Source organism: Adelges cooleyi, unplaced genomic scaffold (genome assembly GCF_023614345.1).
Source record: "Adelges cooleyi isolate 19-005CV unplaced genomic scaffold, UGA_ACOO_1.1 ACOO_flye_CR_arks_rails_tigmint_CR_PRNA_21, whole genome shotgun sequence".
Taxonomy (NCBI): domain Eukaryota; kingdom Metazoa; phylum Arthropoda; class Insecta; order Hemiptera; family Adelgidae; genus Adelges; species Adelges cooleyi.
In genome coordinates, this window is record NW_026095871.1 from 8,651,674 (window position 1) to 8,678,308 (window position 26,635).

General features: G+C 33.0%; 2 protein-coding genes across 2 annotated transcripts; both read right to left on the reverse strand.

The window, feature by feature from the left end:
* Positions 1–680: 680 nt before the first annotated feature.
* On the reverse strand, positions 681–3,000 carry LOC126835003 (uncharacterized). Its single transcript, XM_050567267.1, has 3 exons — positions 2,871–3,000; positions 1,669–1,953; positions 681–1,079 (listed from the first exon to the last, which is right to left on the reverse strand). Exons 1-3 carry the CDS (start codon positions 2,889–2,891, stop codon positions 1,008–1,010), a joined length of 378 nt encoding a protein of 125 aa, XP_050423224.1. The 5' UTR covers positions 2,892–3,000; the 3' UTR covers positions 681–1,007.
* A 2,376-nt stretch (positions 3,001–5,376) lies between these two features.
* On the reverse strand, positions 5,377–24,994 carry LOC126835002 (probable chitinase 10). The gene is made up of 36 exons (XM_050567266.1): positions 24,671–24,994; positions 15,677–15,836; positions 15,486–15,580; positions 15,055–15,219; positions 14,801–14,989; positions 14,438–14,721; positions 14,057–14,362; positions 13,866–13,992; positions 13,760–13,804; positions 13,504–13,686; positions 13,306–13,435; positions 13,098–13,239; positions 12,762–12,989; positions 12,415–12,613; positions 12,235–12,347; positions 11,950–12,172; positions 11,282–11,716; positions 11,118–11,203; positions 10,631–11,044; positions 10,162–10,570; positions 9,909–10,088; positions 9,295–9,506; positions 9,063–9,198; positions 8,817–8,959; positions 8,568–8,753; positions 8,382–8,507; positions 8,128–8,263; positions 7,718–8,057; positions 7,521–7,654; positions 7,243–7,454; positions 7,030–7,165; positions 6,797–6,939; positions 6,539–6,724; positions 6,273–6,466; positions 5,921–6,209; positions 5,377–5,856 (listed from the first exon to the last, which is right to left on the reverse strand). Exons 1-36 carry the CDS (start codon positions 24,702–24,704, stop codon positions 5,794–5,796), a joined length of 6,783 nt encoding a protein of 2,260 aa, XP_050423223.1. The 5' UTR covers positions 24,705–24,994; the 3' UTR covers positions 5,377–5,793.
* Between the last annotated feature and the right edge of the window lie 1,641 nt (positions 24,995–26,635).

Sequence of the window (26,635 nt, forward strand, 5' to 3'; positions counted from 1 at the left end):
CTATCCATTGGGAGGGTTAAAAAAAATTAGCTTTATATTATACTATATATATTTTATTAATACTTTATGTACCTACACTAATATATTATACTTACTTGCTATTTCATTCTAATTATTTATGAAATAAAAGTTATACAACTACATGTTGTAATGTACTACTATAATGTTGTACAGATAAATATTTCGTTTTCTCGACAATCTTAATAGTAATTCAGTTAGCTGAAGTGTTAAACCAATAATAAAATAATGCTATAATGTAAAATCATTAACTATAAACTATCCAAGTTTAACTGTCAACGATACATTTTCCATTATATACTGTCATAAAACAACCATAAAACGGAAATCTTGTTATTTATTCCTAGTTCTTATCAAGTTAATAACAAGTTCCTGTATTTCTTGTAGTAAATATGTTGCGTGAATGTATATCCTGTTATGTAATATTGCCGATGTAAGGTGTAAGGTTTTAACAAATATTTATAGTTAAATGTTAAAATATATCCTCTAATAAAAGAGGAAGTAAAAGATATGATTTCGGATAGGAGTTTGTGGAGAGGGTTTTGGCTGGCCGATTCTATTTGTTTTGTATAACAAGTAAAAGATCCTCTGGAAAGAGTTTTTTTTAAGTTTTTTTTTAAATTTAATATTTATATTTTTCAAATATTAAATTATAATTCACGTTGTTAAAGGAAATACAATTTTGTTTTAATTATTAAATATTCAGTGCTTATATTATGTAGATTATAAATATATAACTAAATTACACTAAAAATATATGTACAATGAATACCATAAAAATACATAATAAAACATTTTTAACCAACTATAAAGTAGGATTCTTTTCTAAGGCATCCCATCTGTCTTTAGCACACGTCGATATTAAAATCGGTGTTTAAGCTGTTATAGAATAAAGTCCACTGTCATACTTAAATGATCAGAACAACGCGTTGGAAAATATTGGGTCCGCGATATTGAACCATAAATACTTTTACAAGTATACATAACTATCACTTCGTAATATTTTGTGGTGAAATATGTTTTATTGAAATAGCTGTAGAATTCCCGGAAGTAGTAATACCCTGCGAAATAAAAACAGAATATTAATTTAGAACACAAACGTAATGTTATGCAGTCATTTTTTACAATTAATACTTAAATTATTAAATTAATAACAGTTTTGAAGAATGCACCAGGCTATATTGCTTTTAATATGTAAACATGTCAAAAGAGACCATTTATAAATTTCAAATTAATTAGAACACCATGTGTAAACGTTAAGCAACTTGATTTAATAAGTAATATATTACTTGACAGAAATTTAGAGGGAAACAAATAACAGACATTCTTGCTGGTTTAGGTTGTATTGGATTTTCGATTTATGAGATCAGTCATTAAATGTGTAGAGCGGTTTAATATATTTTAGTAGGAATCCTAAAAGTGTTTTGGATAAAACTCTATGCACATAGAACAAATTACAAATTATTTACTCTCGTTTATGATTGAATTTCATTGAGTTTTTAACTATTACTAGCATGTAAGATGTAGTTCCGTTAATTTGAATAAACGTTGCAATTATAGCGAAATATAGAATTTAATAAACAAACACGATAATCGTATACTAATTCTTTTTGAAAACAGGAAAGATATCTATTAAATTTTAATTTTTACCGATTCTGTCTTTTGGGTGTTTGTTTTGTATGATCCTGTTCCCAGACTGTCAATCAAGTCGCGACCTCTTGGGCCGTGTTTCTTTTCAAACGACTCTCTGAACTTGGCGCCATCGTTGGGCTTAAACGAAATATGTCGCATGACCGCGTGGTCGGACGGTTGACCAAATGGCTTGGCCATAAGGAACCCAAAGGGGGTGAGCCCCTCGCCGGGCTTCGGTGCCGCCTGACACTGTCGTTGAGGTCCGCAGCAGGTCAACAACAACACAGCTAACAAAGTCCAACCCTGAATAATTAAACATGCCATTTTAAAGTCAAATATAACATTTTTAATGTATCCTTTCAACCTATTAATTTGTAGAGGATTTTGGAAAATGAGCGCCAAGTCTTGTACATAAATGATAAGAGCCAGTGTTTTGAAATTAACTGCAGTTCACAAGCGCACAAGGCTTGACAACATGGTGGACATTAATATAAGTAACATTTTTAAAAAGTATAAACGTTTTTTTAGACAGCGTGATAATTAATACAACTTTTCAAGGTAAGAACTAGAATGGAATAAGTGCAATTTTTTTCAAAATTTTACAAAAGAACAAAGTGAAAACTATATGTTTAATGTACTTTTGTGGGCGGCTCATTAGTTTTCTTCAAAATCTCTTTCAAAAATCAATAAAAAAAAGTCTCATTGATAAAATATCACATTATGAAATACTTTTTATTGAGAAAAAAAACGACATCCATAAAGTTCTTATCACTTTATTTATTTTGCTTAAAAATTGAAACTGGTCAGAGGTCCTGTTAGATTCAGTAGTACTAATATAAAATATTTCTACAACTTATTTAGGCAAAATATGTATTTTAAAATTATAAGCAACTTATTTCCCTGGCTTCAATCTTAATTTATCTTCTTCTGTAATACTTGGTTTCCACTCCTCCAGTGTAAACAGTTTTGTACGTTCGATTCTAACTATCTCAGTTCTCACTGCTAAATCTAAGGACAAGTAATTTTAATACATCTTTTCAACACTTCATTCGATATTTTCCTGTAATTGAAGTGTATCTAGATCATTTCTGAACAATAGTCAAAGAAGTGAGATTTGAAAATAAATAGTTTTAAAACAAATTATATTGTTAAAAGTTATTTTTATTTAATCAACAATGGGGGCTGAATAATAATAAACATTGGCTCAATAAAAAACTTACCAAAGTGTGAACGCTCTCCATGATTCCCGTGGTAGGCGGAAGAGTACACTAACTGAAAGGTGATCAGGAACTGTCGGAAACACACTCAATGTCCGTGCGCCTGTCTTTATGCTTTCTTGTAATATACTTGGGAGTTGGGAGTGAAAGTAGTTTAAATTTCTCTTTCCAATTTTGTCGCATTTGATTGATATTGTGCCTTATGCGTTACAGCGAAATACTAATTATGTAATTTTACATAATATTATAGATCTTATATATCTCATTATTTTGCATTAGTGCAGTGTTGATAGGCATACCTTGTTGTGGAAACATATTACAAGTCTACAAACGAAGCTTCTGTGTGAGAACGCTAAAAATAGCTGTTTGCTAATACTTATTGTTATCTACCAACGATTATTGTACTCATTAATTAAAATGGAACGGTCGTTAAACCGATGAATCATGAACAACATAAAATGTTTAAAACCCTCGATACCATTAAATTGTGTTTGTAATCGCATAAAGGAAAGGCTCTTTTCTCTGATGTAATACAATTGTTAAGTACCCAGTTGGAGACATAGGAATAGATTCATATTTGACGCAGAGATAAGCGAATAAGAGTTAAACTATAATAGTATCGGTGTAACAATATTATGTAAAGTAAAATATCACAATAATTATTTAACATCCCACATAGCTATTATATAGAAATATAAACAGTTTATTGATATTTTATTTCTGTGAAAAATGTTGTTATTATAATGTACGAAAAGTATAATATTTGTTTGAAGCTCTAAAAATAATAATATATATACACGTAAAGATTAAATGTATAATTTATAGGGTATTTCATTGAAACATATGTGTTATAAAATATTGATTTTCTGACTAAATTTGATGTTAACATAATTTGACAATATTAAAAGTTCTGTGAAAATACCGTTAGACAGTCACATATATCATATTAAAATGTTAATTTTCGTTTAATAAGTTTGACTTGTTATCTTTATTATTTCCACTAATCAAGGCATTTATGCCTAGTGACAAAATATTTTTGCGGACTTTCATTTTTGCAGTCTATCAATATATACACTTATTACATTATCATTTAGCCAGAAGATTGAAATAGTACTGTTTAAACGGCATGTGAAATTCCAATAAAATAACATCAGAGCTTGAAAAATAAATTATTGAGCCAAAAACTACAGTAACGAAATTACAGAACAGTTCTTCTGTAATGTTATTCTACATCACAAAGAACATTTACTGGAGCAGGGAAAAATTTGTAAATTTTGTGTAAAACAAAAATAAGTTCACAAACTACATGACTTACCCATTAATCACAAATACTTATAATTTAAAACTTTGCTACTCATGTAAATCCACTAGGTACCTTTCAGCTTCTTACCATTATTAACTAACTTCTTCAATAAAACTGAGTTTGAAGACTGAACAATTAAACGTCACTCCCATGATCAAACACAAAATAAAATAGTATACGAATAAAACGAACTCCTTAACGAAATCATCGATACCACTAAAACTACATAGATGGAAAACGATGATCCGGCTAAAATACCGAACCCATCGAAGAAGGAATCCCTTTCACTCACAAGTCATAAACGGCTTCAGCAAACTTGATTTTTTTTTTGTGATGTTTTTTGAAGTTTTGTCTATAATCTAGGAAAAAATAAGCAACACTTGTGGTTATACATATTAAAAAATTTAAAATATTTAAAAAATAAAACACTTCAGACACGTAGAAAATGTAGTATTGTAAAAAACGCTAAAAATTTGAAAGATAAATTAGAAACGGTTATTCAAGAAATTCTTACATTTATAACCGACAGAAGTTGCAAATCTTAGATGTATAAAAATCTCACTGATCCTCTATCATACCAAAAAATGGCTTCTACAAAACAACTCATAGACAGTCACACAATATTCATATTAAATCCCTCAGTTGTATGCTTTGCATAAATAAAATCTTATAAACAACCAGCCAACTTACCTAAAAACGCATACAAGTTATCATTGAACACGTAACGACGCTAAAAGAGCAGGGTATATAAGGAATAATATTAAAATGTTATCGAAAAATAACATTCCAAGTTAAAATAGGTAACACTCTTTCTAGTCTTCAAACCACAAACAATAGACTTTCCAATCTTACAATTTCACTATTCATAGGCGATGTTATATCAATATACAAGGACAATAATCCAAAATAAACACAATCACAAACTATTGTTTAAATTATTTTAATTAAAATTATCGGAAAAAATAAATAACCCTTACCCCTTTGTTAGTGTATTGGCGTTAAGTTAACACCATAAGGGATAAGGATTAAGGCGTGTTGTTGGGGTATACTATTTAAAAACTTAGATTTTTTAGATTAGCCTTGAATATTAATAACTAGGTGTATAATATATTTAATAAATTTATAATCTGATTATTTTATTTTCATAGATATGTTTATTTTGTACAATTAAATGACTTATTTTATTATTTATATATTACTATTAATAATATTTACAGAATAAGCTTATTCTATATTATGGTGTTTTTCGTTAATGCCTATAATAAAAATTAGTTTCCTTTCATATTATAAAATATAATAATTTACATGTTGTATAAGAATAATATGATAATACATACAGGTGAATACTATATTTAGGTATATCTTTAATTTTTTTTTTGTTAAATTTAAGGAATAATAATTTTTTTTTGTCACAACCGGTAAAATAATTTAGATTCACTCGTCAACGTACAGCAATTCGGTTATTCGTATATGGCCAATAGTACACGTATGACTACAACACTAATTACAATAAATACAATTTATTTTATAATAATACTAATAGCTATGGTATGACTCTTGCGATAGGGTCAATATGCGGTACGATTTCAGTCTTGATACGTCGATGCCGTCAAACCGAAGAGTTTAACTCGATAATAATTGTTTAGTACAGTTGACGTTCTCAGGCCAGTCGCACAATGCGTTTTTCTAAAAAAACAATAAATAGTATATTCGACTTGTGTTTGAAAAAAATGTACTGTAACAAATTTACCTTGTTGAAATATAGCGATTCTGGACAGCTCTGTACACTGAGTTCACCGAATTGACATATCTCGTATTTATTGCAATCTTCCGGAAAACCTCTTAAAAGTGGTTCCGTACAACTAGGATTTTTGTTACTTTTTTCTATTTTTTCATCGCTTTTGTTATCTAAAGATTCCCTGCCATCGATATCGTTTTCGTTTAGGTCCAGGTAACAATCTGGGGAAGGACCCGGTAGCCGACCAAGTACTCGGTTGATGGTCTTAAGCAACGGATACGTTTCACAGCCACACACGTTCCTTTGAATAAATAAATTACCAGCTGTAATGATGATGCAAAAAATCACTTAGTCGATCGCTCACCTAAAATCGTCTAAATCCAGTGCCCATATCATGGCGCCACCTAGATTGTTGCGAACCACAAATTCTGATTTGTATTTAATCATTTCCTGGTCGTCAAAAGACACCCACTGATTGCCGTTGTATGCATAAGGACCCATTGTTCCCAACGGATCTTGTACTATTCGCCAATTTTTTTTCAAAATTCTATAACAAATCTGAAGGTGGGGAAAAAGTATAAAATTATTGATTTGAGTTCTATGAGAACCTTATAAGTATTGTTAACTCACTTCGTAGTAAGCCATGAACCCTCGAGATCTGGTCGCCTCTCCGGCTTCACCTCCTCCGTAAGTCAAAGCATTTAACCCATTTTCCTTGGAAGAAGCTAACGAAAATGACTGACCGTACGTCGGCATGCCCATGACTAACTTGCGAGGGTCTGCTCCTTTGCTCACCCAATAGTATAAAGTATAGTTCTGGAATTTAGTGAACATGCGTGAGTTAGTATAAAGTCGGTAGTGAAAAACGCAATTTTTTTTTCATAATACCGCGTTGAATTTCATATCGGTATCGTCCGGATGACTATACATCGGGGCCACGTGTCCAGTTTTTTTATCCCATTGTCCATGATAGTCGTATGCCATTACCGAGATCCAATCCAACGTTCTCGAAAGCAGAGGTACATCATATCCTAACGACGAAACAATAATATTTTATGTTATACAAACGTGCATTATGATTTTAAACTAATTATATTATATTGTCTTGGCACAATCATTACCTGCGTCGATTACGGCTTTGTTAGGCGATACAGCGGCCGACAATAGGAACCCTTCTTTGTCGAATGCTTCCCTTAGTTCAGTCAATAAATTCGAGAATCCTTCTTTGTCGCTATTCGGACCACGTTTACAGTCCACCTGTAATCAAACAAATATCAATAATAATGATAAACAGTGATTGTATTTGTTCATTAAGCTAATTAAACGTTGTTTACCTGCCAGCATTTCGGATACTCCCAATCGACATCTAGTCCGTCAAAATTGTTTTGCTTTATAAAACCTACCACATGCCTGACAAATTTGCTACGAGCATTTGGATTGTTTACCAATTCACTATACTTGCTACCGGCCGAGTCATTCCAACCGCCAATTGCCAATAAAACCTTGATTCCGTATTTTTTGAGCTCCGTCACTTTTTGGTAAAATACTGCGCAAAGAAAAGATGCATAACGTTATTATTTGTGTTTGATCGGAGCGTTTTACATGCACTCACAGTTGTCATAATCCGCCCACGAATCGTGTGCTTTTATGTTCAAATCTTCATTGTCGAGCACGGCGAACCCATAGACAATATGAGTGCACAGCGATGGATCGACGTCACTCGGTAAATATCTGCCACCGTTTTGTCTACAAATAATTGTATTTATTAATTTCGAATTACTTTATTTGTCTATCGTGTGAACTACGTACCTATACCACGCCCAATTAGTAAAATAACAGACCACCTTGAAGTTTTCAGGTTTCGAAGGATTAACTATTGGTCTTGCTGGTGTGCTTATTGTAGGCTTAGTGGTAGTCGGTTTTATAGTGGTTGGCAATGGGCTTGTAGGTTTCACAGTGGTTGGTTTGTTAGTTGTTGGTGGTTTAGTGGCTATTGGCCTAACCGTCGTTGGCCTGGTAGTCGTCGGTCTCATTGGCGGCCTAGTAGTCGGTACCATTTCTGTAGGTGATACAGTTTGAGGATATGAGGGATAGCTTCCAGTAACCAATGATGACGAGGCATTGGTCGCTGAAGTTGTAAATGTGTCTCCTGTTATTCATTTTAAACAAGAATTAAAACATCAAAAAGTTCGATATTTTATTGATTGTATTGTTAATACCTTTTTTATAACCCAAAGTTTTCATAATAGTAGTTAGTAATGGGTAATGTCCTTGTCCACATACATTTCGGAAGTCGTCTAGATCCAATGCCCAAATCATTGCGCCACCCAAATTCATCGTCTTCACGTAGTCTGCCTATAATAATAATTATAAATAAACTGTATCTGTGTATGTGAATACATATATATGTATTCACATAAACAGATAATATAACATATTATACGAAATACCGTTGTTTTGCTGAGATTCCTACCTTTTGTTTTACAGACCAAATGTCATCGAATCCTACCCACTGATTACCACTATAAGCGTATGGTCCGATTCTTTTTTTTGGATCGCGAACAATATTCCACTGCCCAGATGCAAGTTTAATACAAATCTAAATACCAGACAAATTGTGTTAATTATTCTATGTTTAAGTATTAATTATAGATCCAACCTCATTATAAGCAAGGAATCCGGCGGATCGTGTAAACTGTCCGGCTTGCCCGGCTCCTGAAGCAGGAGCATTTAATCCATGAACGTTGGGATTAGATAGAGTAAACGATTGACCGTAGAGTGGTATGCCCAGCACAATTTTTCTGCTATTAGCCCCTTTCTCAATCCAGTAGTTTATAGTGTAATTCTAAAAAATATATTAAAGTTATCTTTTTTATGGAATACATTTGAATAAAAAATGCAATGGTACCATATTAAAGTAACTAATTTCATCTTCTGGATGATAATAAATAGGCGCGACATGTCCAGTTTTCTTATCCCATTGACCGTGGTAATCGTAAGTCATGACACCAATCCAATCTAAATACTTGCTTAGAATAGGAACATCATATCCTAAAACATTATTTAATTCCAATAAATGTGTATAAGTACAATGTAAACAAATATAAATAATAATATTAGTAACTAGCAAAGTCCTGTCTCTATTTTATATTACCTGCATCAATTACAGCTTTGCTAGGTGAAACGGCGGCAGATAATAAGTAACCGTATGGTCTAAATGCTTGTCTAAGTTCAATTAATAAACTCGAAAACGAGTGTTTGTCAGAATCTGGTCCTTGATTACAATTAGTCTATAATCATAACATTTGTACGTGACATAATTGTATTTCAAAGTTACTATCGTTTATAACGTGTATTATTTAATATAAACTAGGTCATTTAAATACCTGCCAACACTTTGGGTACTCCCAGTCAACGTCCAGGCCTTGGAACCCGTACTTTTGAATAAACTTAATTATACTGTTAATAAACTTCTTACGATTGGCTCGGCTGTTTACCATTCTACTGTACTTATCGCCCGCCGAATCATTCCATCCTCCTAATCCAATAGACACTTTAACGCCACGTTTTTTCAGCGCCACTAGTCGCTCATAAAATCCTAAAACATTGTAAAAATAAATAAAACTCTCATTTAAAAAAAAAAAGTATTATTCCCTAAAGCTACAACATTAAAAGATAACATATATCGTAGTCTTGTGACTAAAGAGTGACAATTAAATCATTTTAAAAATAGAGAGATATCTGTCAAACAATATTGGCTTCTAATATTTCGTAGACTGAGAAAGAAATATAACAAATATCTTTAATTCTCATTGACTAAACGTAATGACGAGGATTTTTAGAAATTTCACTCAATAACAATAATAGCACAATGTTCAATCAACATAATATTTCCATTTTTTCTATAATCTACAATAGAAATTATAATTCAAGATACACGATTTAAAGTTACGTTTGTGATTACATAAGAATAATAGTATCATTTTTAAGTACACTTTACCATTATCTATATCAGCCCATGAATCAAATACTCGTATAGTTAATTCGGTATAATCTAAAGTCGCGAATCCATACACTATGTGAGTGCAGAGATTTGGATCTGTGTCTTCAGGGAAAAATTTGCCGGCCGATGGTCGATACCAAGCCCAGTTGGTAAAGTAGCAAACAACTTTATACTGTTCTGTAATGGAGTAAACAAAAAAGGTTACTATCTTAATGATCTACATGTTATGAAATATATATATTATTACAACCTGTTAACTGGTAATTTGATTCAGTTGTTGGCAACGTTGCCGCAGTAGTAGTGGTAGGTTTCCATTCCCAAGGATCTCCTGTAGTAGTGGTAGGTTTCCATTCCCAAGGATCTCCTGTATTAGATTCTTCAGGTTTCCACAATCCTGAGTTTTCCGTAGTGGAATCTGGTTTCCAAGCCCACGGGTTTTCAGTTGTCGCTAGTTCGGTAGTAGAAGGTGGTTTCCACCAACTCTCCATAGAAGGCGTTATTGTGGTAGGCCTCGTGGTCGTAGGTTTCGTGATCGGTTTTGGAGTGGGCCTAGATTGTGTTACTTGAGATGATGTCGGATAATTTCCAACAATAGGCAGATTTACTTGTTCGGATTGAACACATCCAGAATTATAGGGCCAATCACATACATTAAGTGCCTATTTGAGGGAAAAAACATAATTAGTTGGGATAAAGTTATTTTAAGCAAATACTCTTACGGCGTTCCAATAGAGTCCAGATGGACAGGAGTTTACTTTAAAATTTCCCCACAAACATTGTAAGAACTTATTACAATCTCCTGGGTGTGGAGCAAATTGACCGTCTTGGCATTCGGAAAATGATTGTTTGTACACAAACAATGGTTTAGGTAAATTACGAATTTTGACCAATCCTGAGGTAGATAATTCATTTCCGTTATTATCGACGAACCGTTGTAAATTTCCACTATCTGATCGCCTATTTTCACAATTCACATTTTGCTTCCAATCGCATATTTTAGCTTGATCATTCCAAGCTAATCCTGGAGGACAAAGTTCCTTAATGTACTGTCCGCGTGAACATAGGAAATAAGAAATGCAATCGCTCGTAGTTGCTATCTGTTCTCCTTCAACACATGTCGTATCCCTTATGGTCTAAAATTCATATTAAAATATTAAGGTTAGTCAGTTGTATAATAATATGTACCAATCAAAAATAAATACTTACTGTTGTTGGTGTTGGCTGAGATGATGTCGATGGCCTGTTTGGTTTCTCAGATGTCATTGGTGACTGAACTGATTGCTGTGAACTGTCTGTTAATTACCATAACCATAGTTTTATTATAGTTTTTGAAAGTAGGTATTCGCTAAAAAAAAATTTTAACGACTTACCGAGAGTATTGCAGTTGGTATTTTCCGACAAATCGCATTTATTTGCGCTTCTATTCCATAGAAGACCTTTTTTGCACGAATGACGTCTGTACCTTCCGTTTTTACATTGATAATAATTTTGACAACTCTCTTTTGATGGCTTGTATGAACCTTCTACACAAGATTGTGGTCGTTGTTGTTGGTCTGGTCTTTTTGTAGATTGTTCAGACCACCAAGGTCTGTTTGCTGGAGGACTGTGAGTCTGATGTTGCTGAGTTTCTGTTGTCGATTCAATCGATGTTGATGTCACAGACGGCGTTGTCCACAATGCTGGTTCTGTGGTTGTAGAAGTTGTAGGTCGAGATTGAGGTTTAGTAAAAACTTGTATTGGTTCAGCTGTTGTTGTCGTCGTCGACGTGGAAGTAGTCATCATTTCCATTTGATGTTCCCATGAACCTTTGATACAAATAATAGTGCTCTTATTAAATCAATATTGGAGCAATTATAATTATAATATATCTATTTTTGTATATAAAGATATTAGCCGTGTAGATCGTTTTACATTTTTCTTTTGCTGTCATTATAGTAACTTGTCTGCGAATATGTGCAAATGCTTAATATGAAACTGTTTCTGTTGAATTAGATTACCTATAGACAGTTTTTACAATTTTCAAATAGTAACCAATTACCTTCGCCTTCCTCAGTAGTAGTTGGAAGTGGGACATTTGGTGTTATAGGATAATCTGGTTTTTTGCATCCTGAATATGACGGTTTAATTGAAATTCTCTGGAACACTTCGTTTACTTTGGTTAGCAACGGGTAAGCTCCCCTGCAGCATCTATTACTAAAATCATCCAAGTCGATTGTCCAGACCATTGCGCCACCAAGGTTTTGCTTCACTATGTACTCCGACTAAAGCAACAATACTACTAATATGATATTTAAGATGGTTCGTGGTAATAAAATAATACTACCTTAAGTCTTATCGACGTCTCGTCATCGTAACTGACCCATTGATTGCCATTGTACGCGTATGGATCCAGTCCGCTCTGTTTATCGCGAGATGACTGCCAGTTTTCATTGTACACTAAAATAGTTAAATATACACAGTGACTTAATTCCATATACCTACCTAAGTTAAGTTCAATGAATACCTCTGTTACATATTTCATAGTACGCCAGCATGCCGGGCTGTTGGGTGTATTCACCTGGAATACCTGGCCCTTTGGCAGGATCTCCGAGTCCATGTTCAGAACTCGATGCTAAGGTATACGATTGTCCATAGAACGGCAGACCTAACACTATCTTAGCTGGATCTGCGCCCAATCTAGTAATCAACTTGATAGTGGAGTCCTAAAGAAGAAACAAATGTTTACTTCAAATTTAAATACAGAGAGAGCTTTTACGCACTACGCAGTGTTAACTGAAAACCAATCTATGGATTGGTAACTATAGAGAGAGAGAGAGATAGAGAGCTCATTTTAGTTGAAATTATACTCACCATATTATATTTTGGAAATTGATCGTCTTTTTTATAGTAGGCCGGACTCACATGACCCGTAATATTTTCCCATGGCCCATGATAATCGTACGTCATTACCGACATAAAATCTAAATTCTCGCTCAAATTGGGGAAATCGTAAGCTTCTTTTATGATTTCGTCGTAGCCAGAGATCGATGCTGATAGTTCAAACGGTGGATCTTGTTTATTAAATTCAGCTCTCAATTCCTAAAAAAATATTTTTGCTTAAATACTCGTTACAATACTAATGTCTAATACAATAAACGTCCGCATTGTTTAGTATTTTATATTGCATATAATACGAAGTCACAGTACCTGCGTTAATTTGACAAAATTAGATTTATCGGAAGGCGGTCCTTGAGTGCAATCGGCTTGCCAGCACACAGGATAATTCCAGTCTAGATGTAAACCATCAAAATTGTGTTTTCTCAAAAATGCTACAGCAGAAGTCACAAACCTGGAATGATGATCGTTAGTTTTTAATATAGATACATGAAAAATTAGCTATTCCTATAAACATTACTTTTTTCTGGCTACACCACTCCCGACCAGTTTTGTGTATTTATCACCATACGAATCTGTCCATCCACCTAAGGAAATCATTATTTTTGTGTTCCCTGATTTTAATTTTGAAATAAATCGTTCGTAGAATTCTAGGGATAAAATAAATTGCATTATTCAATATTTGTCTTAACTAGGAATTATTAAAAGTACTCCATACTGTTTTCAACGTCTTCCCATTCGTCGCCTGCTATCATTATCAACTCATTTGGATCTAGAGCAGCAAACGCATATACTATGTGGGTACAAAGATTCTTATTTATATACTCTGGAGCGTACTTTCCATCTCCGACTCGGTACCATGACCAACTGGCGTAGTAGCAAATTACTTTTTTGTTTAACGCTAAAAAATATTAAAATTATTTTGTATATTCTATTTTTTTAATTTTGTACCATGACGTGTAATATAGACTCACTGCTATCCATTGGAACATCGCGCAATTTCAATGGGAAGTTGTTCGCTACATTAAATAAAACTTAAGTAACCTAAACATATTAATTTTACACTAACTTCTAACTTACCGTGGGTCGTAAATGTTTTTACTGTATTGACGAGAGGCCAAGGTAAACCGCACATCCCGTTAAAGTCGTCTGAATCAATCGACCATAACATCACTCCTCCCAATCTCTGATTTCCTACGTATTCCAACTAGAATACCACGAAGTTGTATTTTGTGACTGTAATAACACCCGGGCTGCTTTATTTTAGTTACCTTTTTAATCAGACTTTGGGGATTCTCGTAACTGATCCACTGGTCTTTTCTGACGAGAAACGGCGAGCCCGCTGAGTCCGAATACTGTTTCCAGTCGTTCCGTTTCATACGTTCACAAACCTCATAATAGGATAGATATCCCGGAGTTTTTGTCCACCGGCCAGCATGGCCATTACCCGCGGAGCGTGATCCCGGTTGGAAGTAATTAGGATCTTCCAGCTTGAAACTCCGGCCGAACAAAGCTATGCCGATGACTAATTGGTCGGGCACGGCACCCTTGTGTAGCCAATACTTCACCATATAATCCTAAACAGGCATACATCGACGAGGTCGAGCAATTTTTTTATGTATTAATAACAATTATTATTATGCTTTACTCACGACGTTGTGGTACTTTGACGAAGGATCCCTGTCGACAGAGCTGTACAACGGAGAGTGATGGCCAACGACTTTGTTGTCGTATTTTCGGAAATCAAAGCTCTTCAGAATAATTAAGTCTAGATTGGGAACTAGTCTGGACGCTTCGTAATTACGCGAAATGTGATCTACAGGAGACACGACCATGCCCAATAAGTATCCTCTGGTTTTCAGCACGCTTGCCAATTCTTCTACCAATAGCGGGAATTCTTCTTTGGTCGTATCGTCTTCGTCGAAATACAATTCGTCTAGAAACAACACAGTATGTTAACGATTTATCGCGGACACCGTAATTGTAATTTAATGTGTTCTGTTTAAGCCACTTACTCGTTGATCTTGGCAAAACGTCGGACAAAACAATGCCATCGAACCCGTGTGTTTTCAATAAATCGTTAACGGAAATGACGAAATCTCGTCTGGTAACCGACACACTGTCCGGCATAATGTCGTTGACGTATAATAACATTTTTATCGAAGGGTTTTGTTTTTTCAATCGCGCCACCGATATAAAAGTACCTGAATAAGTTTTTAAATCAATTATAATTAGTCTACAAGTATTTAAGCGGTTATTGGACGCCTACCATTGGACTGGCTAATGAACCAGCGATTGGCTAAAGCATCGAAATTCGTGTCCACGGAACTTAACAGCACGTGAGTGCATGACGACTGGATGGTTTGTTCTAATTTTTTAGGAATTTGATTCTTATGGTATTGGGTGGTGTCCACGTGACAAATAACGTTATTACCTGCCAAAAACGGTTTTATTATTCATATCAATACCGAATAAATAGTTAAACAAAAAAAAAAAGCTTCAGAATGACTGATGAGGATTTCATAATTGATATTATTAAAATTAAGCTTAATATACCATATGTATATAATATACAACAAAGAATACTGTAAAATATGGAAGTTTAAAGAAGTAAAATCTGTAGTTCAGACAATGTAAAGACAAATACTACTACACCGGCCGTTCTAAAATATACTGTATGATGCGTTTCTATAACGTTACCTCCCGATGAAAGTCGATACTTAGCCTCGCCTAAGTAGCCAATTTTGGACGGCAATTTTTCCACGGCATCTCGAACTAGATTGCGGGTTTGATACCTAAAAAATAATGAAAACCGAGGACATTACCTTATCTGATACTATTACTATAGAAGTATTTACGGTTTGTTTTAACTTAGACTGGACAAAACTTACCTATCGAAGATGTCAGGTATTCGTTCGACCGCAGCTCTGTTTTGCAAATTATTCGAGTCCCTGTTATGGTAATTGTCGGGTTCGCTGTAAAAAAATGATTGACCTCGCGACGGGACAGACAAAAGGATAACGGTTAACCAAATACCGAACACGCTCATGGCTGGAAAAATATTTCAAATAATTAGTACCGTTTTTTTTTTGTTGTTAATAAGATAGTACAGTACCTATAGAAAATGAAGACAACATTTTCTGTTTACATGGTTTTTTACCGTAATGTCAACCAAAATCGAATATCATCGAAAAAAAACTTAGCAAATATTTTAATATTAGAAAATAAATATTACTACATTATATGTAGTAGAAATAGCGTATTAGCGACAATATTATTGTGTTTTTTGCTAGATATTTGAAAATATAGGCTCTTACTTGCAGTCCATCGAAAATTGCTCAAAAAGAGGTTTTTACTATAAAGTAGGTATAATAAATTATATCATAAATTAATATATTATAATATATAATATATATATAATATTATAATATTAATATTTATATAATAAATTATATCATTTTCATTAGCTCAGTGCTTAGACTTTTCGCGGGCATTTTAAATAAAAAAATATTTTTTTAACAAGATTCATCAACAATTTATCGATCAATTACGATTTACATGATGGACGGTAGAATGAAAAATACCTAATAGGGAAACCGTGTGTTTTTTCAGGAATTACAATTCGTTAGAAGAGAATAAGATCTTTAGGGGAGTGGAGTAAGATGGGAAATGAGGAATTATTCACTTGTTATGTTTTAAAATTACTACTATAAAATTCAAGTATAATTCACGATCAAGACTTTTCGGATTCCGCGGATACCACACGTGTCGTTTTTTTTATTTATTTCACGTAATATGTCAGTTAAGCCTGTCGACTTCTTCGTTGTTTGTGTATTATTATGGTCATTGATAGGTATGTCATTATTATACGATGGACATATAAACCGGTCATCGCCTCAGTATTATTCTCATATTATCATTTCCATCGCCATTGTAGCGAGATATCCTAAATAGGATACGATGACTACTGTTGTTGAAGTCACTCGCGGGCACGTGCAACTTAATCCTATGGCTTAGGACCTACAATTATCAAATTAACTCTGCGTTGCGGCGAAACCGGTGTACCGAATTACGATTTGCCTACTGTCAGTACTAAATTTGTCTATGATTAAGCGTGTTCGGTTTTATCTGAACTGAATATGAATGTATCGGCGTTTTTCGAGCCCGCCGGGTGTCAAACAATGCGCCACATTAGACAATTGCGATTGGCGGGATACTTGTGCTTGGCTTTACCACTCCACAAAAGACGTTAGAACTCCTTCGCAGGGCGTGTACTTTTTTCTTGTTAACTGTGTCAGGTTGTTTACAAAAAAAAACACTAAGCAAAACATACCAATACAAAGAAGACTAATGTAATAGAAAATAATATATTTATCGCAGTTGCTCAAGTCGAGAGAAATTAGTAGTAATAATATCGACGAATAACTCAAAATGCAGTTAAATAACATTCCCATAAGAAAAAAATAGCCACCGAACAAAAATCAAGCACAGTCGGGACAAGGCATAGGCGGGGGCAAAATTGACATATTTTTCAACTTTAAAATACTATACACAATAACTTTCTGAAACTGATCAAAGAATTTTAAATTAAAAATGACATCTGAAAAACACCAAATACGTCTTACGAGTATGTAAAATATAAATTGGCCATTATAAAAAAATAAAAATGACCAATCACTAATGCGTAATTAATGCTAAAATAATTTACTTTATACCAATACATTACCAATATCTTCAGGCATCAGTATCTCGAAGTGTTAGAACATGATTAAATTAATTCTTGCTTTTTAAAAAGTTAACAACCGCAAAAAACGCTTTATTTTCAAATCTAAATATTAACCTCGTTTATCGGATAGTATGCATACGTATACGTATAATATATCTTTTAACTATTTCATTTTTTACAATAGTGTCTTAAAATAATTGATTGTGTATTCAATATTTAAATATATCTAACATCGTCAAAAATATTGACTTTATTTAAAATTATATTATTACAAGCAATTATTTGTATTTTTAAAGTTGTGATAATAATTCATATTATCGAACTTTAGGTAATACAACTAAAACTTAATACAAATATGACATAGATCTCAATAAAAAACATAGAAGTTTAAAAATAACTGTTAATTATTTAAAACAATGGTTTTAGAGGAAACTCCTACTACATTAATTAAGCAAATCCATTAATTTTATAAGATTATTATAAAATATTTATGTAGTTTCTAATATCTTTAAAAGAAGATCAGATGAGAGCTTGGGGAAGCTATTACCTAATCAGGTCATCGAAAAAAAAGTCTAATATAAGTAGTAAAAATGTAGTTAAGCTCTAAGCGATAGATCTCAAGTTCAAAAGGGTTTATCGCTTCTTATGCTTTCGCCCTTCTTTATACACCACTGCACGTATGTAGGTACTATTTATACTTTGTATAATTCATACAATACATTTTAATTTTATTTTCATAAATTATTTGAATGTCATGTCTCTATTCTCTACTTGGAGATTAATGTTTTTAATTATGCGTATACCTACGTCTACTTAAAAACCAGAGTTCGAAAATTGTCCTTAGAAAATTTTAGAAAATGAATTATGCTCACATTAATTGAGGAACATCAATATCGACACGGTATTATACTAAGGTATTGTACTCAAACAATTTATTTACATGAAATCATGATCTTACCGAGTTCGGCGCACGCGTTTGAAAATGGTACTTGGCAAGTTTTCTTAATTACCGGTTCTCAGCAACTATACATAACTTGCTTGGAGTTGTTTTTTTAGCCAATTTGTACGTTTATATACTTAACTGCAACCAATTAAGACGAATAATGTCACCGAACTTTAGAAAATCGTTGCATATATCATTATTTTCGCGGATCACGCGACCGATTGTCCAATTCCAAACCCGTCAAACGGCAGCTGCTTACTAAACCCAGTACGGTAACCTCACCCGAACGGACCGCCGGCGTGTATTGTGTTAATTTTTCCAGAGTGTATAGAAATGATTTTAAGTTTTCTGTCACGTATATACGATAACGGTGATCGGCTCTATACTGCCAATAAACACTAAACACCGAGACCGGCAGCGCGGATGAAAATAATAAAAACTTTAATAAGTATAAGTACGCCAAGCCACGAAAAAGAAACGGATTAAAAAAAAATAATAATAATAACAACAACAACCAACTGCAGTAGTAAGTAATATACTTGTGTTTTATTTTTTTCCCCAAGTGATTTTATGTGTATACCTGTGTTGGTGGCCGAATGACGGTGTCGGCGACGGTGGTGATGATGGACTTGTGTATTGTGTTATCCGACGGACGAGACAGACCGCGGTGGAATGATCAAGAATATTGAATAAGTCTCCGGCGACGGCCAACGGTCTCCACCCCGAAACCGAATACTGCCAGGGGGCGGCCCACCTTGGTTTGTTTGACCGAAGGTCGTCACCGGGAAAGGGTAGGCTCGATAACACTTATCGTATGTCGTTAAAAAAAAAAACAATTTAATGGCTGTTCGTATGAGTTATGAGATATATAAACAATTTGCACCGTACCTACACGCTCTTATATATAATATAATAATTACAAACAAATAAATTGTTTGTCAAGTAAAAATAATATTTTATTACTTCAAATCTAAAATTAAAATAATACTATTACATAATATACATTCCGTGTTAGTGATACATACATATAGTGTTGAGTTTAGATAATAATAATATAAAAAATAGATCTGGATAGGATAGATATAATTGTATACATTTTTATCCAGATTAAAAACAGTTATTACATTTTTTTTTTAAATAAACATCAGTAATACAGCGAGGGCTTAATGCTACAATATTTAATAAATAATACCATTATTTTATCATTATAAGGTAAAATAAAAGTGAAAAGTTGAGAAATATTTAAATTCAATGTCTAATTTTTTTTGTTTCGTGTGTAAAATAAATCCAAAAATATTTTATACAGGCACATATAAAAAAAAAAAGTTATAAGTAATATAGTAAAACTGTATTGTATACAGTGTAACGGAATAGGGTAAAAAGTAAACATTTTGGAAGCTCAAACCCCATCCTAAGATTGGCATCTGATAGTTAATTATTATTTTTCATTCCGGAATATACTATTATAAATATATAGTAATACATGGATGGAATTAATACAACCATACTTCATCCACTATACAGATATGTTTTATTCAAATTAACTGTAACGAAATTTATCATTATTTTACTTGGTTATAATTGGTAATAATCTGGTAGAAGATTCTCTATTACGGCTATCGTCGATGGTGGTATTTTATAGGTAAACTAACGCTGCAACTTTCCAGTTTCCATAATTATGGGTTGTAGATGAACGATAGGTACTTCAATGAATTAAAAATGTAATTTAAATATCAATTGAACAAAAAGGTCTAAGCAGTCGACAACATGTTAGCCACCACAACATATTATTTTTATGTAGTCATCACTTTGTTTTCTACTTATTATGACCGAACAACGGTATTAATGCATTATTAATCATGTAGTTTCTATAAAAAACACAGACACTGAAATGATAAAATACACATATAAAGTACTTATGAGTACTCGTAAAAAATTACTCTCTTAAAAATCATGCTTGGAGTGTTATGATAAGATAGAAAAAAGGATTAAGATGCAAGATTCTCAGAACTCCACTGAAAAGTGTGAAGTGTAATAACAGGTTTTAATAATATCCAGATAATTAAAGAATCCAAGATTATTCATTTTTCTTAATTCTTCATTTTCGAGTAAACACTAACAATTTGTTTACACCAGCTATGGTGTTTTGTTGAATTCACAAGTAATTCTTCGCCGGCCACTAGTATTTTTTCACAAAAACTGCTAGCGTGACTAAAATCGTGAACCTTGAAAGAATCGTACTAATAAATGTTGGAAGCTGTGTAGTGATCATTGTTTTTGGAATGATACTGATCTTACGGTCAGTGTTTATAGGTATTCGTTCGAAGAGCAATGAGATAATTTGTTCGTTTCTGTGAATAATTCCCAAGGACGATCCGCTATATCAAACGTAACGCTTAGTTAAAACACCTTTGAATTTCAGATGGTTAGTGTAAAAACTTCAATGTAATAATACCATTTTGAAAATAACTGCTCTCATTATTTCGTTACACTTTTGGTAATAATAATTATTATTATCAAAGAAAATCGAAAACGAGATTAATTCTACAGCCGTCGGTGGATTTCTTGTCTGTGGCTTAATGATCCATAAACGACAAAATATCTTGCTGCAGTATAATATTATTATAGCCTGTACTTTAGAAAAAAAACTGCTTAAGTAAAATCAGCGCCACCATCTCCTTTGTCAGGTCATCGTAAATTTAAATACTCGCCGACGATCTGCTGGACAAACGGTCGCACACAAACATATCAATTTTGTACGGAGTACTACTTTATGGCCATATGACGTATGGCAAATATCTCTGTAGGCTGTGATATACTTGTAAACGTTTGTCTGCAGCGCTCTTTCTACCTGCATGACAACTAAATACACCCGGTCGGCGAACAATGGCGTCTGAGACTTAAATGTGAACCCATAAATCCACACGTGTGCTACATACAAGAAAATCTTCCACGTATTTCCAGAACTTTTGATTTGCGCAGGCAAAGTCAATATAAGAACGAGGACGCCAAACGACCAGAACTGGAATGCCGAGATATTTGTTTTATATAAGTAAGTTTATGGTACCTAACAAGATGACGGTACCTGTACAAACATTTACGACAGTACAAGATACAAGGTCAAAGGAAAATATGTACTAAATAACAGTCACAATTAAATTAAGTAACTCGTGTTTGATTTTTCATAAATCTTCAGCTTATTTAACATTAAAACACTAAATACATCACATAGCGGATAGCGAATCCGTCAGGATTCCCCAAACTAGAAGGTGTCAGCTATGGCCCTACATGTACTGCAAGCTGTTTCTGTTCTGAAAATTGATCCCATACATTATGTAAAAACTAAATTATGCTGTACCAGCCTCAACCTTAATCTCCTAAATATTGAATAAAAAAATAGAACAGTTGTTTCTTTAGTCTACATAGAAATTTTTAATTATTCAACTGAACAACCCGATTTTGGTGGTCAAAGTTCTATTACAGTCCTATAGTTATAATAACATTTAATAGTAAACTAAAGATATTTAAAGAGTTTTTAAGAGGTTTATTAGAAGAAGTGAAATATGTATTAAAAAACAAAATTAAAAATGATTTTTTACAAAATCTTAATACTTGCTATAATTTTTAGAAAAGTTTATGAAAAATTGAATGAGAAAGATTTTGTTTTAAATGAAAAAACAATGCGGGTATAATCATATTATTTTAAAGACCAAGATACCCTTAAAAAATTAACCGATACACTACTTCCACTATCTAATATGTTCACAACTTACATAATATTTAAAAATAATTTCAAGCCATAATGTTCTATTTGCTATAGGGTCATTCCATGCCAAATCACCTAGTACGAGTGGATTTTTAAAATGCCTCAAACATACATATGCTATGCAAACAGTTCCTTAAAACCAAAACAATGAAGAAAAACATTTTTTAAAATTTTTTTTGGACTTAGGCGACGCTTTTCTAAAATTTTGTATCGTAGTACTATAGTGAGAAATTCAAAATCTTACAGTTCCTAGTAAAAAAAAGTTTCCATTACAAAACTTTTACCAAATGTTCTAAATATATATAAGTAAGTGCTGTAAAAATTTCAGAATTTTTGGTTCATGTCATAATAAACTATAGGGACTTAAGTATAGCACTTTTTAATAAAATGCCAAACTTTGAAGTTCCTTGTACATCACAAAAAAATTTTTTTAAAATAGTTTTGAAATTTTGACTTCAAATCAGTAAAAAAATTGAATGAAATTCATAAAATTTTGAATTTTTTTTTCAGTTTTAAAGTACTTAAATATTTGAAAAAAAAATTTTCAAGTATATTATGAAAAAGAATACTTAAATTAAAATTGTTTAATGGAAGTTCCATTACGATATCATAATTAGTCATTAAGTAACGTGATCATGAACTTAAGGTGTTTTCACAACAAATTTCAGGAATTTAAAAAATTTTTTTCTTCCTTTTTTTTTTGTTTTTATAGAACTGTTTGCATAGGATATGTAAGTTTGAGGCATTATAAAAATCCACTCGCACACACATTAGGTGATTACCCTATAATTATTAATTTGTTTGAGCTGGACTTAACAGTTTATATGTATGAACACTTCAATATTACCTTCCACATTCTATATTACCTTTCCTACTCATTTCTCTATGTAATTATTTTTTACTAATAAAATTGTCTGTCATTTACAAACATTATATTTTTTTAGTAGATAATTTGTTTACGTATTTAGGTGTCAATAGGAAATTCTAACACATTTCATAGTATTTTAAGGTTTATTTTGTAGAATGAATGTTGCCTTTGTTGGCGGTAAAACCAAAATACATATTATACCTATAGTTCGGTCAAAAATCTTAAGGTATTAACAGCTAATGCCTAAAGCATTATTAGTGTATAGGTTTAATTATTTGTAAAACGCGTTAATAAGATACCATTACACTTTACATTTAAATATATTGTAAGTATACTACTGAATACGAGTGTGTAACGTTGATTAAGTACATTAAAGTTTTCTGCGTAGGAAATATATGTATTTAGTACATAAGCCATGACATTTAATTTCTTATTTAAAGCCGTTGAACGATAACTTACTGGTAATTATATGAATTACATAACAATTAATGCACTTTTCAGCAGCACACTCGATGACCGTGAAAGTGTCACTATAATATTATTAATAATTATTATATAAGACACGGACAAATGACTACTTAGTATGTCGTGCATTTATGTTGGTCAACAATATAGCGTGAGGCTAATACCTACAGCTAACTGAGGACTATAGCTCTAAAATGTCACGATTGTTCATCGTGCGAATTTAATTAATTAGGCAGATTCAAAGAAAAACAAACTCGGCTGTCTGCACTCAGCGCGTCCATTATGGTCGCTGTACCTAACACTTAAGCATGTTAAATATTATGACTACTAATCAAAGCGTTTACGTTGGCTTTATAAAGCCCTTGTATTGTCTGTATAGTGGATATAATTTCCCATGTCGATCATACTGTAACATATTCGCAGTATATAAAACTCAATATCTCGTTGTTTGCACGTTCATAATAGCGGCGTATTGAGATATCAGTCTTGATTACAACGGATACCTACGTGTCTTGAAACATTATTTATATAATGTATAAACCGTGTCGTGGTCAAGAGCATTATAATTTTCGTTGAAATATTATAACGATAAAATTTCGTACTAGCGGTTACTTTAATACTTCACTATAAGTACACGTTATTATAACAACATTAATATTATTTATTCACATAGATTTCTAGTTATATTTTCTATTTGTTCCGCCAAAAACTACTAAAAAATCAATTATGTCATAAGTGCAGTTTTTCAAGCAATAACCATATTATAGAGCTTTAGCTTTCAAAGGTATATTTTGTACATGTGTGTACAAAATATAGAACAATAGTAGAATAATTACTAAATACCAAGAAACAATACACAAATACTTGAAAAAAAATTGTAGTTTTTAAATTTAAAAACATTATCCTCGAGCTGCTAACGATGTATTAATGCTCTCGGTAAAAATATCGAAATTCTTTTAAGGATAAGATTACGGACTCTTAATTTCGTGTCTTAATAGTTTTACGTTTTTTTCTTCTTTTTTTTATTGCTTTATAAGTACTTTTTTTTTTCTAGTCAATTACCCGAACAAAGCATTTCTATAATTATATTATGCTAAACAAATTCAAGCGAGTTTACTTGCGTGGTCGCAGATCCCACATTCACATCCCATCGGTCGATCCCATAAGCGTACAATACTGATTTATCCGAGAGTCGAGAATGAGAGATAATTTTCTTGGGATGTTCGTTTATTAAACGTACATAATACGTTGTGCATAAATAAGAAGACGGATAATTCAATTGTCATGGTCTTCTGGCCAGTGAACCTTATAGTGGCGGCTGTCGTGTTATGCGACGACAACGACGGCGATGATATTTACACAACCAGCGACGACACGGCATAATATTACAATTTACAAGTGTTTAATTTGGAACGCGGTTGGTCAATGTCCAACAAAGACCAACGTCGAGCTCTGTCTGTGTACACCGATGATCATAACATTAAAATAATAATATTATTATAATTGTTATTTGCGCATTGCTTCTCCAAAAGACGTATACCCCGTACATAACAGCTATGTGTGATATTGAACAATTTAAGGTCAACGAAACGACCGAGATAAACCTTGCTCTTGTTGAATAAAAAATAATAATGCCGATTATCTCTGTAAGTGTCCGGTAGGACGACCACGCATGCATTAATCGTGTACCCACTTTTGTTATCAACGGTGTGACTTGAAAACACTGCATAGGAACGTATTGAATGTATAATTTAGAAGAAAAACTAACTCTAATCTAAGGCCTCAATAACTAATTATTAATGCGAAAGAACAGCAATATGTTTCTTAATAAAACTGAAAACATTTTACTTGGGATGACATAAAGACGTTTGGGTACGTAGACCTTTATGGTGAACAAAAATGCAAGTACCGACATAAATTTCAATAGCCTTCGGGCTATAATACATTAGGTTTGTGTCGTTTACAATAACGTTATCGGGATACGTTTAAGGCGAAATGTCTTTGACTCGGTAGTATACCTATATACCTTGTAGGGGTTAGACGGCCGGTTGGGGTAAGAAGCGGTTAACGACACGGCGCACTTACGTGTAGGTAGGTAGGTAGGTATATATATATATATATAGTATCTATAGTATAACAGAGTTTTTTCTTTACATTTATCAATAAAACCGTTGGTATTTGTCGAGTACAAAGTGAGTTACGGGCAAGTTACGGGCATTTCGACCGTGTGCACTTTGCAACGGACTACCCGGCAGCACAACTTATTGAATATGGCGCTGATCTTTATGCATTATCCGCATTCCGGCTAAGTTTCGCGCTGGCTTTCGGTAAACGAGTAAACCCGCTTAAAATATACAGTGTCTATTATTGTTGTAGGCATGTATGTGAACTCGAATGGAATTTAATTCGGTACGGTTAACGGGGTTTGACGATTCGACATTATTGTAACATTGTTGCAGAGATAAATAGATAAAAAAAAAAACACACACACATTATAATCCGTAAGCGGTCAAACAAATTTATTGACCATCCCATGTGCACGTCATTGCACTCTTTTTGGCAAAATCCAATTTCGGCTAACGAATAAGACGATATATAATATTATAATACCATGCATTATGGTGATTATTATCTTTATTACTACAAGTAATTACGTTACCGTTATGTTTGGACGGCTTTCAGCGCATATAAGTTTCCGTCGTCGCCAACAAACGACTATTGTGTCACGTGAGTAGTGGACACGGAAGGATGCGAACGCCTAACATAATATTATAAAATACATTGAATATCGCTCATTTTATAATAATAGTAATTATTGTTGTTATGTAGTGTAAATAAATTTGGCACGGTCCACCCTGCGTAGACCTTGCTGAAGAAGTCATGTATTTTGATTAGGAATGCCCGGTTTGGACCGCGTCCCTGACTGGTTTGAAACTATTTGTTGCGGGCGTTATTCATTTCCATTAATTCATTACTCATAGCACTTCAGAGCCATTACTACTTACACGGTGACAGCGAATAATAACATTAAGTTTTGCGGTTAACGATATTTGACACGTGGTTATCGCACTCATAAATAATT